Source organism: Mizuhopecten yessoensis, unplaced genomic scaffold, assembly GCF_002113885.1.
Source record: "Mizuhopecten yessoensis strain PY_sf001 unplaced genomic scaffold, ASM211388v2 scaffold11145, whole genome shotgun sequence".
NCBI lineage: Eukaryota > Metazoa > Mollusca > Bivalvia > Pectinida > Pectinidae > Mizuhopecten > Mizuhopecten yessoensis.
The window spans coordinates 2,294,655-2,322,045 of record NW_018408902.1 but is presented as its reverse complement, the minus strand read 5'-3'; the positions used below and the strand labels follow the sequence as shown (position 1 = coordinate 2,322,045).

Sequence of the window (27,391 nt, the reverse complement as noted above, 5' to 3'; positions counted from 1 at the left end):
CATGTTGGTCATGTAGTAAGTAAAGATCGAGGAGAGAAAGCGGGTGGGGCAGAAGAATCTGTGGAGTCCTTGATCTCAAGCTCATGGGGGTATAAACAATCAAATATGAAAACAAAACGTGTCGACCAGAAGAGGGGCAGTTTTCCCATAGGAATGCCCACCGGTAGGTCTGCTTGTAAGTCATGCCACCGAACCCAACAATGATTTTGTCATCTAGGAACTCAATCATTCACACAACTTCATCCTCTGATTTTTTTTACTTTTTGCCTTCACAAATATGCTCCAAAATAGTGTATAACCATATATTTATAACGCCGTTCGACTTTCTTTGAAAAGTAAACTCTCACAATAAGAGAACGAAGTCTTTCCTTCAGTTTGGTATGGGGTATGGCCAGCGTAAAGAGTGGAAACGTCAAATGTTTTGATAGAAGAAACATTTTTGTGGAGTGAGTACGTCCCAAGATTGATAACAAGATCTTTCGAATACTTCAAAATCCACTTCATTTTCATTTCTGGAGTTTATAATGTCACAATGTAACAGTTACCCTAATTTAATGCTTCTTAGAATGGTAGTCTGAAATTTGGATAATAGCTTGGCCTTGACATGTGACCTTTATACGTTATGTTCAGGTCCATTTTATCGAAGCAGGAGCGGAGGTATATATGCATGGTAACTTTTTTCCTATTTGATAACTGATGTTTTCTTCAAACTGAAAAATTACAAAAACCCGTTGTCCACATTACAGTGGGCTCATAACTGCACTAGCCGTTTGATACATTATTTGGACGCAACTTCTTTATCATTTTTTGGAGGAAAAGATTTTCGTCTCCATAAAAGATTTACAAAGTACAACTTCAAATCCGAGAAATGTATTCTTATGTAAAGTTGAATGGATACTTGTCCAATCCTTTATTTTCACATTAAGACAAAAGTGTTTTGTATTTTGACTAAACCTTCCGATATATTAGTGATGTTTCTGTTTCATATATTTATCATATTTATCTTTTGTCTTTGAATATAAATAATTTCCATTTTGAGAACTACTTGAATATCTTTCTTTTCTTAAGAAATTGAAATTAGACCAGACCCATATCTTGATTTACATACAGTATGACAATAACGTTCACAAAACTATGAAAACTCCAGGATAAACGTGACGATTTCAGGATCGTCATTTCTTCAGCAACAGGTAGCAACGAGCCAACCCCTGTTATTTATCGAGTTTATATGCCATTTTATTCATTCTTTTTCCGTTAAACCATAATGACCAATAAAATGTCGCACTAAATTGTGTTTCAATTATTTGTAACACATCCTAGGTTTGCCATCTACTTTCAGTATATTTGATTCTTCTTCAATACTCTTTCGGAATATTACTGTTCATTTATTGAATATTTGTTACAAAATACAAGTGGAAATGTTCAAATTGAATTCTTTATTTACATAAGCCATCTTGAATATCGATATAAATTATACACATAAATAATCCTCACAGTGTTAGTGTTAAAAGTCTTTGTGTGTTGACGAAAAATACTGGAACATAAAATACACAACTAGGCCAGAATGAACTGTCACCTTAATCTTTCTGTGTAAACTATTTCTATCTGACAGGTGCTATTACAGAGAGTTCGAAAATGACGATATAATATTGGTCGGGGCTGTTTCAACTGTAAGAATTTGTTCTATAACTTAAAATGGTAAGGATCCCCCGTACCACTGCCGAAAACTCTAACGAATAATGGAAACTTATTTTTCCGGCAACTATTAAACTTTGATAAATCATTTCTGAAAAGACAACCATGCTATGCGGGACAGTTGTGAAAAATAATAAAGACGAAATAAAACCACAGACTTAGATGATCTTAGTCAAACCACAGAATTAGATTATCTTAGTCAAACCACAGAATTAGATTATCTTAGTCAGTGATAAAACCACAGAATTAGATTATCTTAGTCAGTGATAAAACCACAGACTTAGATTATCTTAGTCAGTGATAAAACCACAGAATTAGATTATCTTAGTCAGTGATAAAACCACAGAATTAGATTATCTTAGTCAGTGCAGAGACGTATGTGTTATATACGTCTCTGGTCAGTGATAAAACCAAATACAATCCACAACAGTGTTGTGAGCGAAGCAAATTAGAGAAGCTAGACTGGGATTCCAACCCCGAAATATATATTATTACAGTATCACTCTAACCGACTGGGTTACGTGGTTGACGGAGGTATCCTAGACCAACTGGGTTAGTTAAATCAAAAACGAAATTAAGGGGAGCTAGGTTACTGTATATATATATATACACGAAAAACCACAGTGCAGTGGGACAGTGATCCTTAAAACTATCAACGCGACAGGTCATTCCGGCGCAGTTACATTACCAAATAACACCTCGTCACTCTAGACACCAATCAATAAGTTAACATAATCCATGAAATAACTCGGATAAAAAGTTAGGTGTGAAATTGTGATGACTTTCAGATGGAACCCGGTGTATACCAGCCTACCCTGGATTCACCAGCTTCCTCTGGACTTCCCTGAACCATTAACAATTAAAACATGAACTGAAATGATACTGATAACGGTTATGATAAATAATTTGAACTGGAAAAAAATGTACATACATGTAGGTCCAAATGAATAGAGCGTTTTTATTCTCTCGAAAAATATCCATTATAGGAATTGTCTGGTCCTTATCAAAATATTACCCAAACAAACCCCAACAAAACAACCCATATAAAACTGGATCACTCTACCCAACTGTGACATATGATTCTCTAAATACCTAGTGTTTCAGGAAAGAAGATGTAACTATTTATTGCCCAACTTAACGTTTAAATCTTCCTGTATACATAGTCATAAAAGTTACTTTGTAGAATTTTTTTTACTTGTACCATGAAAATCAAACATAGTCTCAAGCTGATTTATTTCTGACTAATGCACAAATACTGTATTGCAGTTATATTTCGTAGGGTTTTTATTTTCGCTATATTCGCCTTTTGAATAAAATCCATGAATTCTAAACACCAGCTAAATATTCTGCACACCAGTTTCTACTTCCAATATGGAGATGTTACACTGTCAAAGAACTGTATATTGTTGCCAGATGAAAATATAACTCAACATCTTTACATGAATTTGAAGAGAATTTTAATTAAATCAAGAGATTTACTCCCAAACGATGATGCTCAAAATACATTGCACTGCAAGCTTGAATAATGTTTATTTCAAATTTTACTGATATGTAAGTGACCTGCAAATTATTGGAAGTCGGTGTATAGTGAAATTTATTCCCTGCGAATATGTTTCGAAAAGAAAACACAAAATAGTGACCCCACATATTAAAAATACTATACAGTATAGGCAATTAGACAATAGGACCAACTCTAAAATAAGTTACATACATTCATAATAGACTCATTTTAATCATAGTTTTTTTTTTTAAATAGTGGAGAATTCAAATGAATTTATTTTTTTAAACAATTATTGGAATGGAAATGATATGTCTATCATTATAACAATAATATAATGAAATTATTAGAGAAATTATACTCCAAGAAATTTACCAAAATGGAAAAAAACAGCAAAGCATATAATATTAAATTCAGTAATCATGTACCGTGGTCAGAGAAATCACCACCTGTATGGTGTACCCACAATCCCATTGGGTGGTACCTATAAACACGACCTCATCTAAAAAACTCAAGTACTGTAAGCATACATATTTTTGTGGTAACCTTATTTTGGCGCTTTTCCCATTTCGGTTATTGCAATAAACATTTGTATTATGATTGTGCTAGTTGCTGTATGTTGTTTTCTATTGCGTTTTTTACAGATGGTCCAATTCATCAATGTGCTAATCTTTTATAACTCAATATTGCACTAAAATCTCAGTCTGCTAAAATAAGTATGTTTCCAGTACATCCGTTTTTCAGTGAATATGGATTTCTAAATATAGCCTTTCGGGAAATCCCCTTAACCTGTTGTAGAACATGCATGTTTGACTCGAAACTATGTTTGTTATATGCTTGGTTGTAAACAAACAAACATATTGTTTTGGTCAGCATGTTCTTGATCATAACACTTAATCCTGATTGTTGACTTACCACAATCTGGAAAATACTATAAAATATGACAGAAAACCTACCACCCAAACTATTCAATTAAATACCTTGATACTTAAAACAGTTATGGATATTTGTGATGGCTTTAGTTTGGTTAATATCTACTATTCAGGTTCATATCGTATCATATTAACCAATTGCAAAAATCAATAACTTAACAATAATATTACATTACACAAATATCAACCGGTATACAATTGTGTGTCATAGGGCAAGGGTATCATGATCTGTTCATCAGAAACCCTTACTACAAAAAATATTATCATTCATACCGCAGCTACAGAACTGTCAAAAGTATAAATGAAAATGCTTTTTGTTCCATCTAAATATTATTAGTTCCCTCTAAATATTATTAGAAAGAAAAAAAGAAAAAAAAAGTGAAGTATTTTCATTCTTAAAAAATAACCCATACGTGGAAAAGCACAACATATGTAGTTCTGCCTCTTAGCCTTTTAATTATGTTAACGTATTTCCCTATTGGGCCCCAACACCTCTGTCCCCATGACTATTTCATTGGCCAAGGGAGTCAGTATACCGATACAGGTTGAAATCCTTCCACCATTCATAGTGAATAGGCTTCAAATATTTACCCTAATTTCCCTATTGGGCCCTTCCCTCCACCCTTTGGTCTTAAAAACTAGCCCTTCTTTAAATAATACAACAGTGAGTTTCCTTGTCTCAGGCATGCTCTAAACTTAGATTTTAACAAAATTTGTTAAGCCATTCTAGACTAGTGGTCTTTTAAATGAAAAACATGACAGATGGACAATGTGCAACTGAACAAGATCATTTGCTCTTCAGGTAGGTGAAATAATAAGTTAATGAGCAACTAGAAGATAAATCACTGTACATTGATTATAAATAACATACAATTTTCAAGCACCATGAATAAACATGTACAGCTTACTTAAGGATCCCTGTCCCACTGCCGTGTGTTTTTTTGTAAACAGTTACCTCCCCTTAATTTCATGTTCGATGTAATTGTAGCATAGTTGTGTCGGGAGACTTAGAGCACTAGAACACCAATCCAGAGTCCAGGGTTCAAATCCCAGTCTAGTTGCACTAGTTTTTTATGCTCAGAACACTGTTGTTGAACATATATCGTTTATCAATGGAGCCTCAAAATATGGGTTCTGTAGTCCCATCTTTATTGATTTTGTTTCAAGCCTCGCGGTGTAAGGTTTTCATTTAAAAAAATTGATGCTATAGTCATGCTGGAAAAGTCAGTTTCCAATTGCAAAGTTACAGTTTTTGGCAGTGGTACAGGGATCCTTAACATTATAATACTACATTTGTACAACAATTGATGGAAATCTCGCTCATTATATACAAGTATTTCACAATTAAACTACATTCCATGATCATTTGAATATGTCATTGATATTATTACATTATTCCTGAACGTATGTTGCCATGTAGTGCTACCTTCTTACAACATGTGAATTGGTAGAGAAAACTGGTTTAGTAGTTTGGTAGTAGACGTACTCGTGAGTACTATGTCCAACCTCTTGATCAGACGGTCTGGAGCATGCTTCCCTTAATTTTCTTTTGAAGTATCTGAAGTTTTTTAGTAGCTTATAAAACTTATTTTAACAATGAATAGAACACTTCACAAATTTTATGTATGTACCCCGACATCCTACCCAGATATGTCACCGGAAGAAACTGTATCGGTTCTATTGCTGAAACTGCAAAACTTTCATGAGAGGAAAGTGTTTCTGGAGAAGAAAGGAAATATTTGTGTTCGATTTCACATCTATCGAGTGTGTACAAGTTTTGGGTTGTCTATGAATGCTGCACCATAAATGTACATTGTTGCCATGGAGATGATGCTGGCTGATCCCCAGAATAGCACGTACACAAACTGTTCCGTCATGTCCTCTGTAAAACAAATTACAAAACATATGTTGTTGGAATAAACAGATACACTGTTTTCCTTATTACCTAACAAAATGTGTACTATACAGGGCTAGAAATTAATGTTGAACATCACTTATCAATTGGGGTAGTTGTTTCCAATTAATAATTGTTCATGTACAAATTCCACTTACTTATATTCAACAAGGTAAGTAATATAAAATTCTGACAAGTCAATTGGGCTTGTGGTTTTTAGAACCACCAGTCCAGCTGGAGATTTCACTAGTCTCAGACTATCGTGCTACCCTTATTGTCTAGCCCTGCAGTAGTCCAGCTGGAGATTTCACTAGTCTCAGACTATCGTGCTACCCTTATTGTCTAGCCCTGCAGTCCAGCTGGAGATTTCACTAGTCTCAGACTATCAGGCTACCCTTATTGTCTAGCCCTGCAGTCCAGCTGGAGATTTCACTAGTCTCAGACTATCAGGCTACCCTTATTGTCTAGCCCTGCAGTCCAGCTGGAGATTTCACTAGTCTCAGACTATCAGGCTACCCTTATTGTCTAGCCCTGCAGTCCAGCTGGAGATTTCACTAGTCTCAGACTATCAGGCTACCCTTATTGTCTAGCCCTGCAGTCCAGCTGGAGATTTCACTAGTCTCAGACTATCAGGCTACCCTTATTGTCTAGCCCTGCAGTCCAGCTGGAGATTTCACTAGTCTCAGACTATCAGGCTACCCTTATTGTCTAGCCCTGCAGTCCAGCTGGAGATTTCACTAGTCTCAGACTATCAGGCTACCCTTATTGTCTAGCCCTGCAGTCCAGCTGGAGATTTCACTAGTCTCAGACTATCAGGCTACCCTTATTGTCTAGCCCTGCAGTCCAGCTGGAGATTTCACTAGTCTCAGACTATCAGGCTACCCTTATTGTCTAGCCCTGCAGTCCAGCTGGAGATTTCACTAGTCTCAGACTATCAGGCTACCCTTATTGTCTAGCCCTGCAGTCCAGCTGGAGATTTCACTAGTCTCAGACTATCAGGCTACCCTTATTGTCTAGCCCTGCAGTCCAGCTGGAGATTTCACTAGTCTCAGACTATCAGGCTACCCTTATTGTCTAGCCCTGCAGTCCAGCTGGAGATTTCACTAGTCTCAGACTATCAGGCTACCCTTATTGTCTAGCCCTGCAGTCCAGCTGGAGATTTCACTAGTCTCAGACTATCAGGCTACCCTTATTGTCTAGCCCTGCAGTCCAGCTGGAGATTTCACTAGTCTCAGACTATCAGGCTACCCTTATTGTCTAGCCCTGCAGTCCAGCTGGAGATTTCACTAGTCTCAGACTATCAGGCTACCCTTATTGTCTAGCCCTGCAGTCCAGCTGGAGATTTCACTAGTCTCAGACTATCAGGCTACCCTTATTGTCTAGCCCTGCAGTCCAGCTGGAGATTTCACTAGTCTCAGACTATCAGGCTACCCTTATTGTCTAGCCCTGCAGTCCAGCTGGAGATTTCACTAGTCTCAGACTATCAGGCTACCCTTATTGTCTAGCCCTGCAGTCCAGCTGGAGATTTCACTAGTCTCAGACTATCAGGCTACCCTTATTGTCTAGCCCTGCAGTCCAGCTGGAGATTTCACTAGTCTCAGACTATCAGGCTACCCTTATTGTCTAGCCCTGCAGTCCAGCTGGAGATTTCACTAGTCTCAGACTATCAGGCTACCCTTATTGTCTAGCCCTGCAGTCCAGCTGGAGATTTCACTAGTCTCAGACTATCAGGCTACCCTTATTGTCTAGCCCTGCAGTCCAGCTGGAGATTTCACTAGTCTCAGACTATCAGGCTACCCTTATTGTCTAGCCCTGCAGTCCAGCTGGAGATTTCACTAGTCTCAGACTATCAGGCTACCCTTATTGTCTAGCCCTGCAGTCCAGCTGGAGATTTCACTAGTCTCAGACTATCAGGCTACCCTTATTGTCTAGCCCTGCAGTCCAGCTGGAGATTTCACTAGTCTCAGACTATCAGGCTACCCTTATTGTCTAGCCCTGCAGTCCAGCTGGAGATTTCACTAGTCTCAGACTATCGTGCTACCCTTATTGTCTAGCCCTGCAGTCCAGCTGGAGATTTCACTAGTCTCAGACTATCGGGCTACCCTTATTGTCTAGCTCTGCTATAAGTAAAACAATACACCATTTTCCTTATCTACCAAACAAACTTTGTGCTATATTTTTGTGTGCCATTTAACATTATCTCTGGGGTCATATTTTCATACAAAACGGTTTCAAGTACCAGTAATCTGAAATGTTCTTGAGGCTAACTTCCTGGTATCTATCAGTTTCTCTATGTATAAATCTTTGGTTATAATTATTCTCGGAGAAAGAATCACTTGAATATTTTATTACCATACTTTTTTAAACCTATCTTGCACTAAGTAATGTTGTTGGAAACGTTAGCATACAAAGAGTGCTAACAATACACTTACCGTCAGGCATGAGTATGCTGATGGTACACATGGCCAAGGCAATCACAAATATCACAGGAATCTAAACGTCAAAACAGTCCAAAATGTAAGTATGCAATACAAATTAGATAGACACCTAAGTGCATTATTGGTAAAATGTGTATAGCTTAAAGACAGGAGAATCATAGCGAAAAAATAAGATTATTCTATCCTCAGAACAGATACAATGAACATGTTTATAATGAACCCCATGGGACCATGAAAAAGATATTGTTTCAAAGTTTGATCCTTGTGGGAAAATTTCTTGTTTGGAAGACACAAAACTAATGTTAACTTTAGAAGCAAGAACTGTTAACAATTTCAAGCTATGCTGCTTCTGTTGGGGTGTGAGGTGTTGGGGTGTGAGGTGTTGGGGTGTGAGGTGTTGGGGTGTACTTACTGCATAGAACTTCCAGTCCCGCTGCTTCTGTAGGGGAGTGGGATGGACCACACCCTCATTATCCTCCACAACATAGTTACCTAGTATCAGGTCTATCGAGTCCTTAAAGTAATAACATATGGATATCAAAACAGTGCATAAAGTTTAGTGAGGAACAAATTTAAAATGTCTGAATTTGGCATTCATGATGTTCAGGATTTTAATGGTTTCAACATTTTACTTATGTTACTTTGAGAAAAAGAATGTCACATCTGCCATAAATAACTTGCAAAAACATCTCGTTTTTTTTTATCAGAGTGAGCTTACCTGTCTGAAGCCATCACTGAAGTTGTTCTTGAAGTACCTGATGAGGGAGTTCCAGCCATCCATCAACAGTCCCATCGTTGTCCTCTTCCCTAGTCTGTAACCATGGAAATACATAGAGGTCAAGGTCAAGTTAAACTTAAATTCAAAGGTCAACATTTCTCAGTTAGTTATATACAAAACTTTTATCTGCCAGGGTGTAATTATGTCTGAGTCAATAATCATAATGCTCTCTGCCAAATCCATTAACTTTTCTCTTGAAGATATTCTTACATTCCATCTTGTTTAATGATGAAAATCAGCATAATATTATATCTATTGTAGCAATTAAGTTTTGTTTTTTAAATTTCTCTCAATGTTAGGCTATATCTGGACCTGAAAGTCATATGGATCTCCACTTTGTCTTGGATCTCCACTTTGTCTTCTGTCTTTCTCTGGTCAATATAACTGCATATTCACCTCAAAAATTCCTTATAGATTACTATCGTGGAGAAAGGCAATACAATTGTCAGATTTTGGAACTAAGTTTCCTTTAAAACCAGAACTTTTTAAAAATTCAACAAAGCCTAACTAACCTGGTAAAGTCTGTTTTGAGGGCACCAGTGCCTGCATACTGTTTGGATATACAGTCAGCATTGTCTGCCCATACTGTAAATATAAATCAATAGATGTAAACTGGTGAGTCTTCGACTAAGTTATGTAAGAGTCTCAACAGATATTTTAAAATGTCTTATTTCTGTTTTCTGCAAACACATAACAGACCCTGAAGATGTTGAACTTTTGCTGTTTTAAGGATCAAAACGTAGTACATGTGTATTGATCTACCAAACTGCCAGTAGCTGCCCATGGTTGATCCATGTGGCACCAGGCATTTTTACCAAAATCTTGATATTGCCAGTTGATCCTATGTGACACCATGTATTAAAACCATACCTTGATCTTTCCAGTTGATCCTATGTGGCACCATGGATTAAACCCTTACCTTGGTCTTGCCAGTTGATCCTATGTGGCACCAGGCATTAAAACCATATCTTGATCTTGCCGGTTGATGCTTTGTGGCACCAGGCATTAAAACCATACCTTGATCTTGCCAGTTGATCCTTTGTGGCACCATGGATTAAAACCATACCTTGATCTTGCCAGTTGATCCTATGTGGCACCAGGGATTAAACCCATACCTTGATCTTGTCAGTTGATCCTATGTGACACCAGGCATTAAAACCATACCTTGATCTTGCCAGTTGATCCTATGTGACACCAGGCATTAAACCATACCTTGATATTGTCAGTTGATCCTATGTGGCACCACAGATTAAACCCATACCTTGATCTTACCAGTTGATCCTATGAGGCACCACAGATTAAACCCATACCTTGATATTGTCAGTTGATCCTATGTGACACCAGGGATTAAACCATACCTTGATATTGTCAGTTGATCCTATGTGGCACCAGGCATTAAACCATGCCTTGATCTTGCCAGTTGATCCTATGAGGCACCAGGGATTAAACCATAGCTTGATATTGTCAGTTGATCCTATGTGGCACCAGGCATTAAACCCATACCTTGATATTGTCAGTTGATCCTATGTGGCACCAGAGATTAAACCCATACCTTGATCTTGCCAGTTGATCCTTTGTGGCACCAGGAAACCTAAACCAATCTACCTTTTTGATCATAATTATGTGGAACTAGGCATTTAACCTGTAGGGTATGTAAAATCAAACTCAGGTGTGCACATATATAGTGGTGTAAGATGATTATGGGCATAATTAAATTGATGTCAATGTTTGGGTTTAATCCCTGGCAGTTTAAACCTAAACACTGACATGATTTTAACTCTACATGATGTCATGAATAAGTCCAAAACTGCAGGGAGCCAGGGATTAAATCGTCAATATGCTATAAGCGTATGCACACTTAAAAGTGTTCTTATAGCATATCTGAATCGACTTCAATTTTATCTTACCAACACGCACATATTTGACACCTTTGTGTACACATGCTTCACTGGTCATTTGTCTGATGAAGGTGACAGGGTAAGTACTGTACTAGTCATTGAAACAACACACGTAAACGATTACTGCATTCTTGAAAACATTTTTGTTTTAAATACTTACTGTTGTTGTACATGCGTTTGAAAGTTGTGAAATCATCTATTTTCTGTCCCATTTCTATTATCCCAAGTCTCTGTAAGTAACAAGTTCATATCAATCAGATAACCAGTCCAACACACAAAGCATGTTCTTTTTTCATCCAATCATATGATCTCGTCAAATTTAACCTCTGACTATATTTTACGAATTAAATTAAATGTTTAATCTTGCTTGTAACAAACATTTTCATTAGCTTTAAATTTATGTTATCAGCCCATAACGTAAAAAAATGATGTTGCCGTTAGTAACATCGCTTTTGATTGGCTGATACAGTGGCGTAATAATTTCTAAGAGAACAGAGTCCATCAATAAAAGTTGATTTCCACAGGGATTGTGTATAGTTGATTAAATTATAAGGATTAACTTGAATATATTTTTTATGTTATGGAGCTATTACACAAACAAATTGGAGTGTACACTCATCATAAACTGCTTCACGGTTTATTTAGAGTATACTCCGTTTTTTGTGTTATATCTCCATAACATGAAAAATATATTCAAGTTAATCCTTAAATAATTGCAATATTTGATAAATAATTGCAAAAATCAGTACATGTATAATGAAAAAGGTGCGACATGCACCCCGAGTAATATACATACCCCTAATTGTTGCTGTAGAACCACCTTGGCAATCATGCCCTGTACAACGTTAGTCCTGTCCAGACAGTCAATACAGTTGGTCCTAAACACTCCTTTCTGGTACGCACTGGCTACGCCATCATTTCCCACCATGTAATACCTGTCAGATTATATACAAGATAGACAAGTTAATAAACTGTCTTGAAAACACTTTTACATACAATTTTCTGCAATTATCAAAAAGTTGAAGAATCACGAAACACACATGTTCAAAAATTCTCATTCCGAAAAACAGTAACTTTACATCACATTTTGTCAACTTCAGAATTCCATTAGTCCTAGCCTTTCACCACTGTAGACCATAATGGACTCATCATGACTGTATGGTAGAGTCTACTAAAGTTACCTAGGGGTGAAAGAGTCAATAATGAGTACATGTATATATATAAGATCATAAGTGCAGCAGTCTTACCCAAACCGGTTGATGTCTTCAGACAAGCGATCTATCAGGATGGCAAGCCGATCCCATCTCATCTTTCGACACTCGTGGTGGAAGTCAAAATATTCATACCTACAGAAAAGATGAAACCACTAATAAGTTGAACTATTAGTACCTATAACAGTGTCACATGTTAAGTCAATATATTCAAACCTGCATTAGAGAGAGACAGCAGTATAGTCACTTAAACCTACTGTAGAGGGAGCCACTAGTACAAGTACTAAAACCTACTGTAGAGGGAGCCACTAGTACAAGTACTTAAACCTACTGTAGAGGGAGCCACTAGTACAAGTACTGAAACCTAGGGCCTGTTTGTTAATGCGGAACAACCCGTTTGACCGTCTTTTTAAATGTAACATTTTCAGGTATAAATCCTGGCAGACCTGTAAATGTTTATGCAGGCCTTGCAAGGCTTTGTCAAGGCTCGCCTGAAAGCAGCATCAGATTACTAGGTCAGACCTTATTTAATAAACGAACAACTGGTCAAACCAGTTCAATCGTGTAAACGAAAACGGCCCTACAGTAAAGGGAGTCACTATTACAAGTACTGAAACCTAATTCAGAGGGATCCGGAGCCACTTGATACTTACAGTAAAGGAAAAGGCTCCATATAATATGTATGTAACTTATTTACCAAAATTCAATCCCTGTGTCGGGTATGTAATGCATTTGTATATCTTGTTTATATGAAAGGCACTGTTGCCCTACCTGAGTCTCTGGTGCTGAAGCCTGGTGATGGACTGGGACAGAGCCCTTTCTAACTGGCCTTCTGATCCTGATGAATTTATCTGACAAATAAATAACATGCTGTTCATAATGTTCATTTTGTATAGACGAATGAAATTTTGATGTTTTCCTTTTCCCTTTTTTGTTTGTACTTTGCTTTAAAAAAATCAGACACTACCATTTTGTTGAAAAGTGAGCAAAAAAATCAACTGGTTTTTCTCTCACCCCTTTAATGTCCATTGAAGCTTAGTATGTAGTCAGAACTGAAAAGTCTCAGATTTGTTATTTATTTACTGTTGTTAACAGATCCTGTCACTCACCAGATTGACAGCCACTTGCTCCCCGTAGTAAAACACTTGGTCCTCTATGTGGCGCTTGAACACTTCATGCTAGAACATACAATGTCATTTATACTGTATGTTATATACTGTACAGCTGTAGTTGTATTCAGGTAAGTGTACCTGTATATATTTACTTACATGGCTAGCTGTATCATTGACTATCTTGTATAATATTTACTTATATGGCTAGCTGTGTCTGGCTATCTTGTATAATATTTACTTACAAGACTAGCTGTATCTTTGACTTTCTTGTATAATATTTACTTACACTGCTAGCTGTATCTTTGACTATCTTGTTTAATATTTACTTTAATAACATGGCTACCTGTATCTTTGGCTATCCTGTATAATATTTACTTACAAAGTTAGCTGTATTTTTTATTAGCCTGTACCCTATCTATTTACAAAGTTAGCTGTATTTTTTATTAGCCTGTACAGTATTTACTTACATGGCTAGCTGTGTCTGACTATCCTGTATTACATTTACTTAACATTGCTAGCTGTATTTTTTATTAGCCTGTATAATATTTACTTACATGGTTAGCTGTGTCTATGGCTATCTTGGGTTTGTATTTCAGATTTGGTCGTTGTTTCCAGAATACTGGTATTGATCCTCTTGTCTGCAAAAATGAAAAGAACACAATTTCTTACAAAATATCGATGTAAAGCTTATAAGAGCATAGCTCTTCGGCACTAGCAAAGCTCTTAAATTGTAACACATGTGTGCACAAGGAGTCACTTCCCTGCTATATGTTGTAACACATGTGAGCACAAGGAGTCACTTCCCTGCTATGTGTTGTAACACATGTGTGCACAGGGAGTCACTTCCCTGCTATATGTTGTAACAAATGTGTGCACAAGGAGTCACGTCCCTGCTATATGTTGTAACACATGTGTGCACAAGGAGTCACTTCCCTGCTATATGTTGCCATTAATATTTTCATTCAGATGCAGCAGTTATATGGGGTAACAGGAAGCATACCCTTAAACCATGATAAAACGGTGTTCCAACACATACACTTACATCTCTGCATACGTATAATCATTTTCTAGCTCTTTTCTGGTTTTGACCTTTTTTGATAATCAAAATGAATAGATATGAATTTCAAGATATTTCAACACTTTCAGCTCTTTACAAAATTTTAGTTCAATCAAAACTTTAGTTGAATCAAAATTCTATTCTCTGAAAATTACTAATTTTTTTGCAAGAAATAAATCTGTGAGCAATTCTATACTGACAATTCATCAAATTCATACAATTTAACAAAGGTACAAATAACCAGATACTACCAGATTATGTAAAGTAACATACATTCAGGTAACATGGGTAAGATAATGACGTGTTTTAATACTAAAAGTGCGAGTGCTGATTTCAATGATCTTTATTAAACTTGGGGACTTATTATATAGCAGGTTATTTTAGCAGAGCCTTAATTTGACAATTTGGTGGGCCTGCACATTTCTATTTTTGCTATGTTGCATTCCGATTCTTGGTAAACTCATGAGAATATCAAATAACAAAGGTTATTGATCGTTGTATTGTAATGGTATTAGTTATAATGCCGACAGACACAAAAGAAAACCTGGTTGACAGTGTTCATGATACCAATGGGATATATAACATCTTCATCTGTATTAATTAGATATATTACATCCTTACCTGCATTAACGAGAGAAAAAAAAGTCTTACCTGTACTAACGAGAGATGTAATGGCCTTACCTGTACTAATGAACACTTCTGCCCGTCGTATTGCACAATCTGTTCCGTCTCAACATAGTTAGCCACCTGTCCCTCGGTGTCTATCCCCCGTACATAGAAACGTGTTCCGGCCCGGTATATACATCGCCGAGAGATCAGAATGTAGTCGAACGGCTTGTTGTTGATGTTACAGGATTTCACAGTAATGACTGGTGCGAAGTTAGGGTAGTATAATACAGCGTTAATGTACAGTATCTCACCGGTTCAGTTAACTCATTTAACCCCTGAAATTTCATAATGAACTAATCCAACCACTGAATTGGAAGAGTTCAAATGTGTCTTCAGGGGTGAATGAGTTAAAGTAGTATGATCTAGGAGTAATGTAATGTCTTAGAAGACAAATCAGCTAAGTGAACCGCTTTCTACCTTGAGGGTATGACCAAAACATCTCAACCCTAAGAATAAGATTTTTTAATGTCAAACATTTCAGGAAACTTCCGTTTTGAACTTTAATGAATCTTATGCCAAAAGTTAAGAATTCTTTGCCATGCCCTTAACTCATTCACCCCTGAAATTTCATAATGAACTGTTCCAACCTTTAAATTGGAAGAGTTCAAATAGGTCTTCAGGGGTGAATGAGTTAGGGTTGGAAAGATTCTCCTATTGGCTCTGGTTTCAAGAATAGCCTATAGCTAGGGATCAATTTATAGAAGGATACAGCCAAGGAGAATGGGGAGACAGTATCGACCAAGTTCTGGCTGCTGGGTGAGCTCCTTCATCAGATGTCCATTCCACAGGAAGCGTGCATCTGCCTGAAGGACAAAACAGAGGCTATTATTAAATGTTTCTGAGACAGAAACAACAGTACTGTTTCATTGGAATATGATACAAACATTGAGGTAGGTCTAAAGTTACAAATAATCTTAGGTTACACATATTTACAGATAAAACGTAAAACAGGTTGAATGTTTGGTAGACACAGCAGGGTCTATACTTACACGTTCATGAAGTGGCATGCTGAGGAAATCTGGGCTGGTGTTTTGGAGTCGTTGTAGCGAGTGAGTGATGTCATACGTCGTAGAGAAGTAATAGCTTTCGGTTTTCAGAGCCAGCTCGATCATAGATAGGTAGGTCCTGTTGTCCATAATCTACACATAATGAGAAAAGTTTAACAGTCATTAACGAAATGTTAATTTATTGCAAATTCACCAATGCCTAGCATCTAGTAAAAAAATCATATATAACTTATAACATTTAGGAACATGTTTTTTATATTCTGTTAAAATGATCTATTGCAATCAGCTGTCAACCTGGGATATTGTGAGATATATAGCAACTGCTCTTCAATACATGGAGACATCTTTTCATTTTTCTCTCTGTCAGATAGAACTAAAACTGTAAACCAAAATCTAACTTTAACACATTACTACTGTATATATGTATCAGCATCAGCAGTAATAAATCAAAAGTTGTGAGAAACAGAATACATTAGTAGCCAGTGATTCACGATGTTACAGCAAATATGTTCCTGAAAAATGTACACAATTTTAAGCCTGATATTAAGGTATGAAAAACATTATGCCTAACTAAGTATTTCTGATGTTTAAGTTTCAAGGCAACCCAAACCAAGGACGTATTTGAACAGATAAATTTACAATTTACAACAAGGGCAGCAACTCTTACTTACTAACAGGAGGCACACACCTTCACACGAGGTTTAATGAGTAGGTAAAGTCTATCTGAGCTCAGATAAAAATTAAGTAAGATATTACTTATCAGGGTAAGATCATATCTACAAATGAAATATGCAAGCTGCCACCCATCCACCCAATGACTACACTCAATGTTGCAAATCCCAGCGTTACACTGCATTGCTGGAAAAGCTGTCTTGCCAGTAAGACAGTAATTTTCCTTCATATTTCGGGCTGCTACACATACAGATGGTATTATCCAGTATATACCCTTTGTGGTGTTATGGAGCATCTCACCTGTTTCTCCGTCAGATGGAGCATGGTCTTTTGGTAAGAGTACAAAGCTGTGTCTGTGACCCGCCATATTGTCTGGCCGCCAACGTCTCCCACCTTCTCTCGATTCGTTATCACGATCAGGTAGGGCCCTAAATGGACAGGTAGATATCAAACATACAATGATATTACATAACCAGGTAGTGTATTTTAGCCGGGCATGTACCAAACTTTTATAGGAAAACATCAAGCTGGAGAAAACAGTATATTAATCAATAAAGCTTGACCACTTTTGATATTTTAAATGTTTATTTGTGTCCGTTATGTGTTTCTTTTGTGTGTCTTTTCTCTGTGTTCAGTTCTTTATTTCATCTCTTGTGTCAGACATCACGCCGGGCAAATACTGTTACTGCTGTGTAGTTTCCGTCAGTCAATTTTTACTGCCTGCTGTAACTCCATACATTGTTGTATGCATTGTAATTTCTTAAACAGTTGTGGAGGGAATTAAGATATTATCTGCCAATTGCCAGGGCCTTGGTGACAAGGTTAAGCGCAAGGATGTTTTTACTTATTTAAGGGATAGGCAATACAATATCTACTGTCTGCAAGATACTCACTTTACCGATGAACAGGAAGAAATATTACTGAGTGAATGGGGCTATAACTGCTATTTTAATTCTTTTAAATCTAATGCAAGGGGGGTAGCAATACTTATCAATAACAATTTTGAAGTCAAGGTGATAAAGGAAAAAAAAGACTTGACAGGGAATTTTTTGGCATTGGATCTAGAAATTGAAGGTAAGAAAATAACTTTAATTACATTGTATGGTCCAAACTCTGACAACCCAACTTTTTATGATAAAATAGAAGAAACTCTCTATGAGTTTAAAAATGATAGCTGTGTTATTTGTGGGGATTTTAATTTAGTTCTTAATCCTGATTTAGATTGTGATAAAAGCTACAAAAATGTTAATAATCCAAAGGCTCGTGAAAGGATATTAGAAATAATAAATAACTTTGATTTAGTGGATGTTTTTAGAGAACAGCATGCTGACATTTCCAGATATACATGGCGCAGGAGTAAACCTATCAAGCAGGCTAGGTTAGATTTCTTTTTGGTTTCTGGGAACTTATTACAAAGTGTATGTGAGACAAGTATAGATCCAGGTTACAGATCAGACCATTCTTTCCCCAAAATTATGTTAAAATTTAACGAATTTAAAAAAGGTAAAGGTCTATGGAAGTTAAATAGTTCCTTATTATATGACCTGGAATATCTTAATATAATTAATGATACTATTAAAACAGTTAAATTACAGTATTGCCTTCCTATATATAATCCTGAAAATATAGATGATATACCTGATTCAGATTTACAGTTTGTTATAAATGATCAGTTATTTTTAGAAACACTATTAATGGAAATTAGAGGTAAGTCAATTTCATATTCTTCCTATAAAAAGAAACAGTGTTGGGCAAGGGAAAAGACCTTAATAGATCAAATACAGGAACTGGAAAATGAGAATAATGTAGACTTAGACAAGTTACTTGAGAAAAAAAAGGAATTGGAAAAGATTAGAGTACATAGGATAAAAGGGAGTATAATACGTGCAAAAGCCTTATGGATTGATGAGGGTGAAAAACCTACCAATTATTTTTTTAATTTAGAAAATAGACATTTTACATCAAAAATCATTCCAAAGTTACAACAGGAAAATGGGGAATTTCTAACTAAACAAGTAGATATATTAAATGAGGTGAAATTTTTTTATGAACAATTGTATTCTATTGATAATGAAGTCGATGACATAGATTTGGATGAATTTTTAGAAGATTTTGATGTTCCAAGATTAAATGTTGAAGAAGCGGTCAGTTTGGAAGGTATTATTACACTTAAAGAAGCATCTATAACACTAAAGAATATGAAAAGTAATAAGAGCCCAGGCTCAGATGGATTCACATCAGAATTTTATAAATGTTTTTGGAATCAGTTAGGTAATTTTGTGGTTAGGGCATTAAATTATGGTTTTTCAAATGGTCAGCTATCTATTACACAACGTCAGGGAATAATTACTTGTATACCTAAGGCTAATAAATCAAAGTATTTTATAAAGAATTGGAGACCTATTTCTCTATTAAACATTGTATACAAAATTGCTTCTGGATCAATAACAAGTAGATTCAAATTAGTTTTACAAAAAATTATAAACTCTGATCAATCAGGATTTATATCGGGACGCTATGTAGGAGAAAATACTCGCCTGGTTTATGACATTATGCAATATACAGAGGAAAATGATATCCCTGGAATGTTATTAATGGTTGATTTTGAAAAGGCTTTCGATTCTGTCTCTTGGAAATTCATAGACGAAGTACTTAGATATTTTGGATTTGGAAACGATATCAGAAATTGGGTCAAAATTTTACACTGTAATTCAAGCTCTGCTATAAACCAGGGGGGTAATTTATCAGCTTTTTTCAAAATAAATCGTGGATGTCGTCAAGGAGATCCCATCGCTCCATATATTTTTATACTATGTGCAGAAGTTTTAGCAATCCGCCTTAGAAACAATAAGAGTATAACTGGTATAAAGGTTAATAACTGTCCCATCTTAAACTCTCAGTATGCAGATGACACTTCTCTGGTATTAGATGGTTCTGAAAAATCACTGAAAGGGGCGGTTGATGAACTAAATATTTATGCAAAAATATCTGGTCTTAAAGTAAATGTAGGTAAAACTGAAGTTGTCTGGATAGGCAGTAAAAAATACAGCAATGATGTTCTCCTTCCAAATATGAATCTTAGATGGGGAGTTAATAAATTTACTCTTCTTGGGATAGATTTCCATGTAGATCTTTGCAAAATACCTAAAATGAACTTTGATAAAAAATTAGTTAAACTTAAAGCTCTTATTAAGAGCTGGAGTAGAAGGTTGCTCACACCTATTGGTAGAATTAATGTCATTAAATCTTTATTAATTTCTCAGATGAATCATCTGTTCATTTCCTTACCTAATCCATCTGAAAAATTTATAAAACAGCTCAATTCTGTTCTTTTCAATTTTTTATGGAATAGCAAAACTGATAAGATTAAACGGGACATAATAATCCAAAATTATCAAGAAGGTGGGCTAAAAATGGTTAATTTAATGTCTTTTATTGAAGCTCTGAAAATAAGTTGGATAAGAAGGTTTTTTAGATCAGAAGGTAAATGGGTAAGCATTTTAAAATCTTGTGTAAATCCTCATATCTTGGCTAACTCAGGAAACGAGTACCTTAATAAAGTTCAAGGAAATTGCAAAAATGTGTTTTGGAAAGATGTGTTTAGGGCATGGTATAAATTAAGAGCAAAAGAGGAGCTGTTTAAAAATGAGAATTTTGCCCTACTTAAGACACCCTTATGGTATAACAAAAATATTTCTGTTGGTAATAAAGTTGTTTTTTATAGTAAGTGGTTTAAAAACGGGATTATGATAATTAATGATTTGTTGAAAAACAACACAGACTACTCTTTCTTGTCTTTTAAGGAATTTTGTGATCTACATGGTACAATAACTAATTATCTAGAATATCATGGCTTGATAACAAGCATAAAGAATTATCTGAAACAACTTAATTTGCCAAACAAAAATGTGATATACCCAATTATACCGTTACATCTTGTAATAATTTTAAAGAAGAAAAAAGGTTCTCAAGACTTCTATAATATACTTATCAGAAATAATGCATCAATAACTGCTCAAACAAAATGGGGAACTATATTCGACTATAATCAGGAAACTTGGGGGAAAATATATGCTATTCCTTTCAGGGTTACAAAAAATACAAAATTGCAATGGTTGCAATTTAGAATTAATCATTATATTTTAACAACCAATTCTTATTTATGCAAAATTGGACTTGTAAATAACCCACACTGTGTTTTTTGTATCATAGAAAGGGAGACAATTACCCACGTTTTATGGGAATGCAGGGAAGTACAAAAATTTCTGAGCAATTTTGAAAGTCTTTTAAGTGCTCTCACTATTCCTTTCTCACTAAATAAAGAATCAATGATCTTTGGTTTTATCAACCAAACTGGAATTTATACCAGAATTGATAATGAAATTACTCTGTTCATTAAACAATATATATACAAAACCAGATGTTTTCATAAGTCACTTAATGTGACGGCTTTAGTCAATTCGATTAAAGATTACTATAAGGTTCAGAAATATATTGCTCGTGGTAAAGGGGAACAAGGCCTTAGAAGATTTACTTCTGAATGGGAAAAATGGTTAAAATTAGTAGAGCTTGACCTCAACTAACCCTGAATATTATGACTATTTATATTAAGTTATTAGTTGTTATTCTACTTAAAAAAAACAAAATATTGACAAATACTCACAGCAGTTATTTATTTTATTTAGTATCTTCTCAGATTTGGCAGTCTGATCTCTCTCTCTCTCTCTCTCTCTCTCTCTCTCTCTCTCTCTCTCTCTTTGTTTTGTCTATTCTATGTGTGAAAGTGTGTGAAAATTGAATGTGTCTTGGTGATTGTATAAAATCAGCATCAGATGAGGAGGATGAGGTTGCTGATAATTTCAATAGTAGATATGTGTGAATGTGTGGATATGTGTTGATGTGATGTTCTGTATAATGTACATGTTCTGAAAATCTTTGAAAATAAAAAAATTAAATTAAAAAAAAAAATAAAGCTATCAGAAATCAGGTAAAATAATCAACCATTCTTTAGACACAGTTTATCACTTTGAACAGGCCTATAAAGCAAAAGAAATTAAACTCTGAGAAAAACACATCATAAAAAGGTTCCCAAATAAAATGTCAGATTATGGTCCTTCTATATACATGTATGACAACTTGGTTGTGATTTTCGGGTGAGCCTGGTTTTAGCAGCCACCTGTCTTAAGCGGCCAATTTCTGCCGGTCCCTTGGGTGGCCTCTTAATACAGGTTTGACTGTACATATATATATGTATATACAACTGTAAATACAGGTAGCTATATAGTTGTACATCTAACAATCTGTCACATTAGCTACCATAGTAACAAACCTGCTGTGAGTCGTACCACACCAAAGATCCCATAGATCTGTTGTTTAAATGTGTCTGTCCCTGGTAATGCAGATTGTGGAGCTGAAACAAACGAATAATTACTAGATTAGGAAGGACATTCAAATTACTGTCAGGAAGTGCATGTAACAAGGGTCTATGGTATTGTTCATTTATGCTGAGGAGACAGTTTGTCTACTTTTAAATGTGACAATTCAGGGAAAACGCCAGACAGACCTGCTAATGTTAAAGCAAGTCTTGAAACTCAAGCCTCACCAGAAAACAACATCAAATCACTTGGTCCCACCTCTGTCCTTATTTCATAAATAAACAAATTTGGTCCAACCAGCCCAACCATTTGGAATTTGACAAACGAAAGCAGCCCTGATAAAACATCCATGGGTCATACTGCTCATGGAAAATGACAGAGTGTTGCTCTTACTTTGGTATGTACATTTCTTTATCTTTGTTCAAAACAGCAAATGTCTTAAATTCTCTCAAGTGGTTTAGAATTAAAACAATGTGATGGAGGTTTGCAGCTTTGTGTATGTGACTGGTAAAGTAACTTGAAAACTATCATAATTTTTATATACACACAACAGATTTGTTTTTAATTTTTCTGTTGGAAGATCTCCCATTACTCTTTAATAGGCTAGTTTTAATACATCACAATAATTTATAGTTGGTATGATTATTGGTAGCTTTTTTGTCTCATTTAATAAGGAAAAGAGATTATCATTCTTTTTTTATTTGAGGGGGGGAGGGGGGGGGGGGTATATTGTTTTGTGTTTTGTTGTATTTGTAACCATCCTCAAAATGGCAACACTGGAAATATTGCTTCTAAGTTCTAGATTAACTAAATTGAATACATTGCTTACTTATTATGGTTTGTTCCATATGATTAATTGTTCATCATGATCTTATTTTGTTATCTTCCTTTTTCATATATATATATGTTCATGTACCACATTTGTTTTCTTTTGTATACCTATTTTGCACAAATAAAAATTTCTTTTGTATACCCATCTTTCAATATATATATCAGTCACAGACAGCATGCACCGCTACATAAAATACATTTACTTCCTGTTAGTGACTTTACCAGTATTACACACATATGGTTGGTACAAAGTCCTAGTGCCCGGAGCTTTGATTAACACTGTATTTAACTTACGTGTATAAACATAGCCTGTGGCAACTTCCCATGATTGATCTTCTCAGAGCTGTTTGATAAATTAGAATTTATCCACTGAACAGGTCATACTAGACACTGAGTTTTGTCTTCACTTGTTACTTGTTTACTACTTTTATTGAGAAGACAATAGTGGAAGGTATCAAATGTGCATTTACCTATCTCTCCATATTTGCACAAGGATATTTAAACGACCTTTCAAAACCTCATCTTGTGCTTAAATTAAGTTCCATAATATAAGCTACCAATAATCATACCAACTACTCAAAAAAAAAAACGAAAATGTACATCACGTTTTCTAAGGTAATCTGCCAAAAAGATGGTAGGATTTCAATCAGTGCTGGTAAACAACTTTTGTCCTTTTCTGATGCCTGAACATGTTAAACACTGACCCTCGAGAGATATTTCGTGTGATATCCTGTCAATCACAAGAAGTTCACTGACTCCGGCATTCTGGGGCGCAATCAGGAACTTGTCTGCAGTTATATGTCTGAAAAATTAAGAATAAAAAAATCAACATATAAATTATGAAAATATTACATTTTATCACCTTTTTTATGCTAACTATGAAGGTGAAAATAATGATTATGAATACCTGTATCTTTGGGATATTTATTTATATATATGTAATGGTATGTAGTATGTGTCCCTTAACTTTCAAACATTTTGAGCACATGTGATATCTACTAAACTACACACAAACCTGTAAAACATTTTTTATGAGTGGATCTTTTATCCATTTAGTGAAAACAAAACAAGTGTTAGAAGACTCACTTAAGTATATAAATATCTCAACAATTCATTTCAAATATTGGGTTTCATCATTACTTTTGAATGACCTGAATAATGGAATGAATTATAATTATATAAATGTACAGATAAACCCAGTATAACCTGGTAGAGTCATTGATTGGCGGTTGATTTCTGTTGAGCTGATATACATGTAATATATATATACCATGTATCAGCTTCATTTTTAATGATGCAATAGTATTATATGTGTATATAGAAAACTAACAGTCCCCTAATAAGTAAATCACTAATCACATGTGATGATGTATCAATCTCATCTTTTTTATCTGTAATGTATATATGCAGGAAGTCAGGATCCATTAAATATTATTGTCCATGTCACATGAAGTTAAATTATTTATACTTATATCTTACATGTACCTATAGTTTTTATCTGTCTATGTTGATATAAATGTACCTATAGTTTTTATCTGTTTATGTTGATATACATGTACCTATAGTTTTTATCTGTCTATGTTTATATACATGTACCTATAGTTTTTATCTGTGTATGTTGATATACATGTACCTATAGTTTTTATCTATTTATGTTGATGTACCTATAGTTTTTATCTGTCTATGTTAATATACATGTACCTATATATTTCATCTGTCTATGTTGATGTACATGTGCCTATAGTTTTTATCTGTGTATGTTGATATACATGAACCTATAGTTTTTATCTGTCTATGTTGATGTACATGTAACTATAGTTTTTATCTGTCTATGTTGATATAAATTTACCTATAGTTTTTATCTGTTTATGTTGATGTTCCTATAGTTTTTATCTGTCTATGTTGATGTACATCTACCTATAGTTTTTATCTGTCTATGTTGAAGTACATGTACCTATAGTTTTTATCTGTCTATGTTAATATACATGTACCTATATATTTCATCTGTCTATGTTGATGTTCATGTACCTATAGTTTTTATCTGTGTATGTTGATATACATGAACCTATAGTTTTTATCTGTTTATGTTGATATACATGTACCTATAGTTCTTATCTGTCTATGTTGATGTACATGTACCTATAGTTTTTATCTGTCTATGTTTATGTACATGTACCTATAGTTTTTATCTGTGTATGTTGATATACATGAACCTATAGTTTTTATCTGTTTATGTTGATATACATGTATCTATAGTTTTTATCTGTCTATGTTGATGTTCATGTACCTATAGTTTTTATCTGTGTATGTTGATATACATGTACCTATAGTTTTTATCTATTTATGTTGATGTACCTATAGTTTTTATCTGTCTATGTTTATGTACATGTACCTATAGTTTTTATCTGTCTATGTTGATATACATGTACCTATAGTTTTTATCTGTTTATGTTGATGTACCTATAGTTTTTATCTGTCTATGTTGATATACATGTACCTATAGTTTTTATCTGTCTATGTTGATATACATGTACCTATATATTTCATCTGTCTATGTTGATGTACATGTACCTATAGTTTTTATCTGTGTATGTTGATATACATGTACCTATAGTTTTTATCTGTCTATGTTGATGTACCTATAGTTTTTATCTGTCTATGTTGGAGATTATCAGTACATATGTTCCGATTTGATTTGATAAATACTTTTTATTAATATCTTTCCACTCTTCCCCCAGACTACAGTTAGACCGAACAAAAAATCATTGTGTTTCCTGTAACATGTTTGAAATAGTTTGGGGGCGGTAGGTAAAAATAAAAAAAAATAAAAAACACTTTTATACAGTTTGTATAGGAGAGCGATCTTGACTTTAACATAGCTTCGTTGAAAATTAACTAAAAGTTTTCAAGGCAGGCATTTAAACTTAGAGTAGGTAGGGTTTCCAGAAACACGTTATATGTTTTGCTTGGCCTTAGAAAACTGAAAGATTCAAACTTCTTACAAATAAAACATCACATACATTCTCTTACATATTTTGTATATAAAATTTGTATATTTGTGTAATTATAGGTAAGCAAACATGTTTTCATTCCATCATTTGATGGTCACAATTCATTTCTTCATTCATCATTTAAATGATTATTTATGCATCAATCTTTTACCCAACCCAAGGTTTAAACATTGAATATTCTTATATAAAAATTCCACATAATACATAACACTATTAACATTTCAATTTGAATCAAATACATTCTTGAGCAATTACATATGACTCAAGATGACTAAATAAGCATCTATGGGTAAGGAAATCAATATCAATACTGTACTAGGTTTATCCTAATTACAGAGTAGCACTTTTAATTTGAACTTAAATCTAAATTTAACGGAACTTAACTGACTGTATTATTTATATTACATTGTACATTTTGTTTAATCAATACTATTATCATGCACAATGTATTGTATGATTTTGAGTCCGGTGAACAGGATTTTTCAAATCCTGTATGTACCAGAATAAACTTAAGTTATTAGGCAAATCAAATCAAATGCCTTTTTCAGAAGCAGAATTATTTCCTAGACTGGGTCGATCATCGGCCACTAGGTAGCTCAATTGGTAGAGCGACAATCTAGAGTTGGGAAGGTCCTGAGTTCGAACCCCAGTCTGGCTGTGCATTTTCCCCACTTCTACTGCACTATAAAGACAGATATTCTTATTTTTTGTAATATATTGTAATTTTATATGAGATCTATTACTTTGTTGCATCGCGACACTCTGAAGAATCACTTTATTTTTCCAATATCATGCTTTTGTGTGTGATAATTTGCCAAAATCACAAGGCACATGCATGCCTCTGTCGAAAGAGTAGAAAAATCACTGACAGGTGATCATCATGATAGAAGTCGTGATATCTATTATGTACAGTGCATTATAATTGTCAACATATCAGTTGTATAATTGTTCATTTGATCTATAACACACATATATTTTTTTTCATGAAAATAAATGCCTACGGTGCTGCAAGGAAACCTACAACATAAATACTTAGAACTGCCAGCTGACTCGGTCATATCACTATCAGTCATGAGCAGCCGGCACGTCATCAGACAGGTGTATCACTCATATCACAAACAAAGTAAACTAGACTCACTCCTTTTTGGGGGATATACCAATCGGCTACGTTCACAACAACATTATGTTATGCTCGGGACATTACATTAAAGATAAAACGAGTAAAATTGTAAACAGTACGCCCACTTACAATTGCAGCGATTCGTAGACCGCCATTTTGGACCCAAAATACTTCCTTACCGACCGACAGGAAA

General features: G+C 34.9%; 1 protein-coding gene across 1 annotated transcript; it reads right to left on the bottom strand.

Moving 5' to 3' along the window:
- Positions 1-1,421: 1,421 nt before the first annotated feature.
- LOC110466766 (phosphatidylinositide phosphatase SAC1-like) lies at positions 1,422-27,386 on the bottom strand. The gene is made up of 18 exons (XM_021523508.1): positions 27,328-27,386; positions 23,772-23,869; positions 22,191-22,271; positions 17,162-17,289; positions 16,172-16,321; positions 15,892-15,985; positions 15,195-15,382; positions 14,011-14,094; positions 13,454-13,522; positions 13,116-13,195; positions 12,381-12,479; positions 11,930-12,068; positions 11,294-11,363; positions 9,748-9,820; positions 9,176-9,269; positions 8,870-8,971; positions 8,452-8,512; positions 1,422-6,007 (listed from the first exon to the last, which is right to left on the bottom strand). Exons 1-18 carry the CDS (start codon positions 27,351-27,353, stop codon positions 5,883-5,885), a joined length of 1,761 nt encoding a protein of 586 aa, XP_021379183.1. The 5' UTR covers positions 27,354-27,386; the 3' UTR covers positions 1,422-5,882.
- Positions 27,387-27,391: the final 5 nt, after the last annotated feature.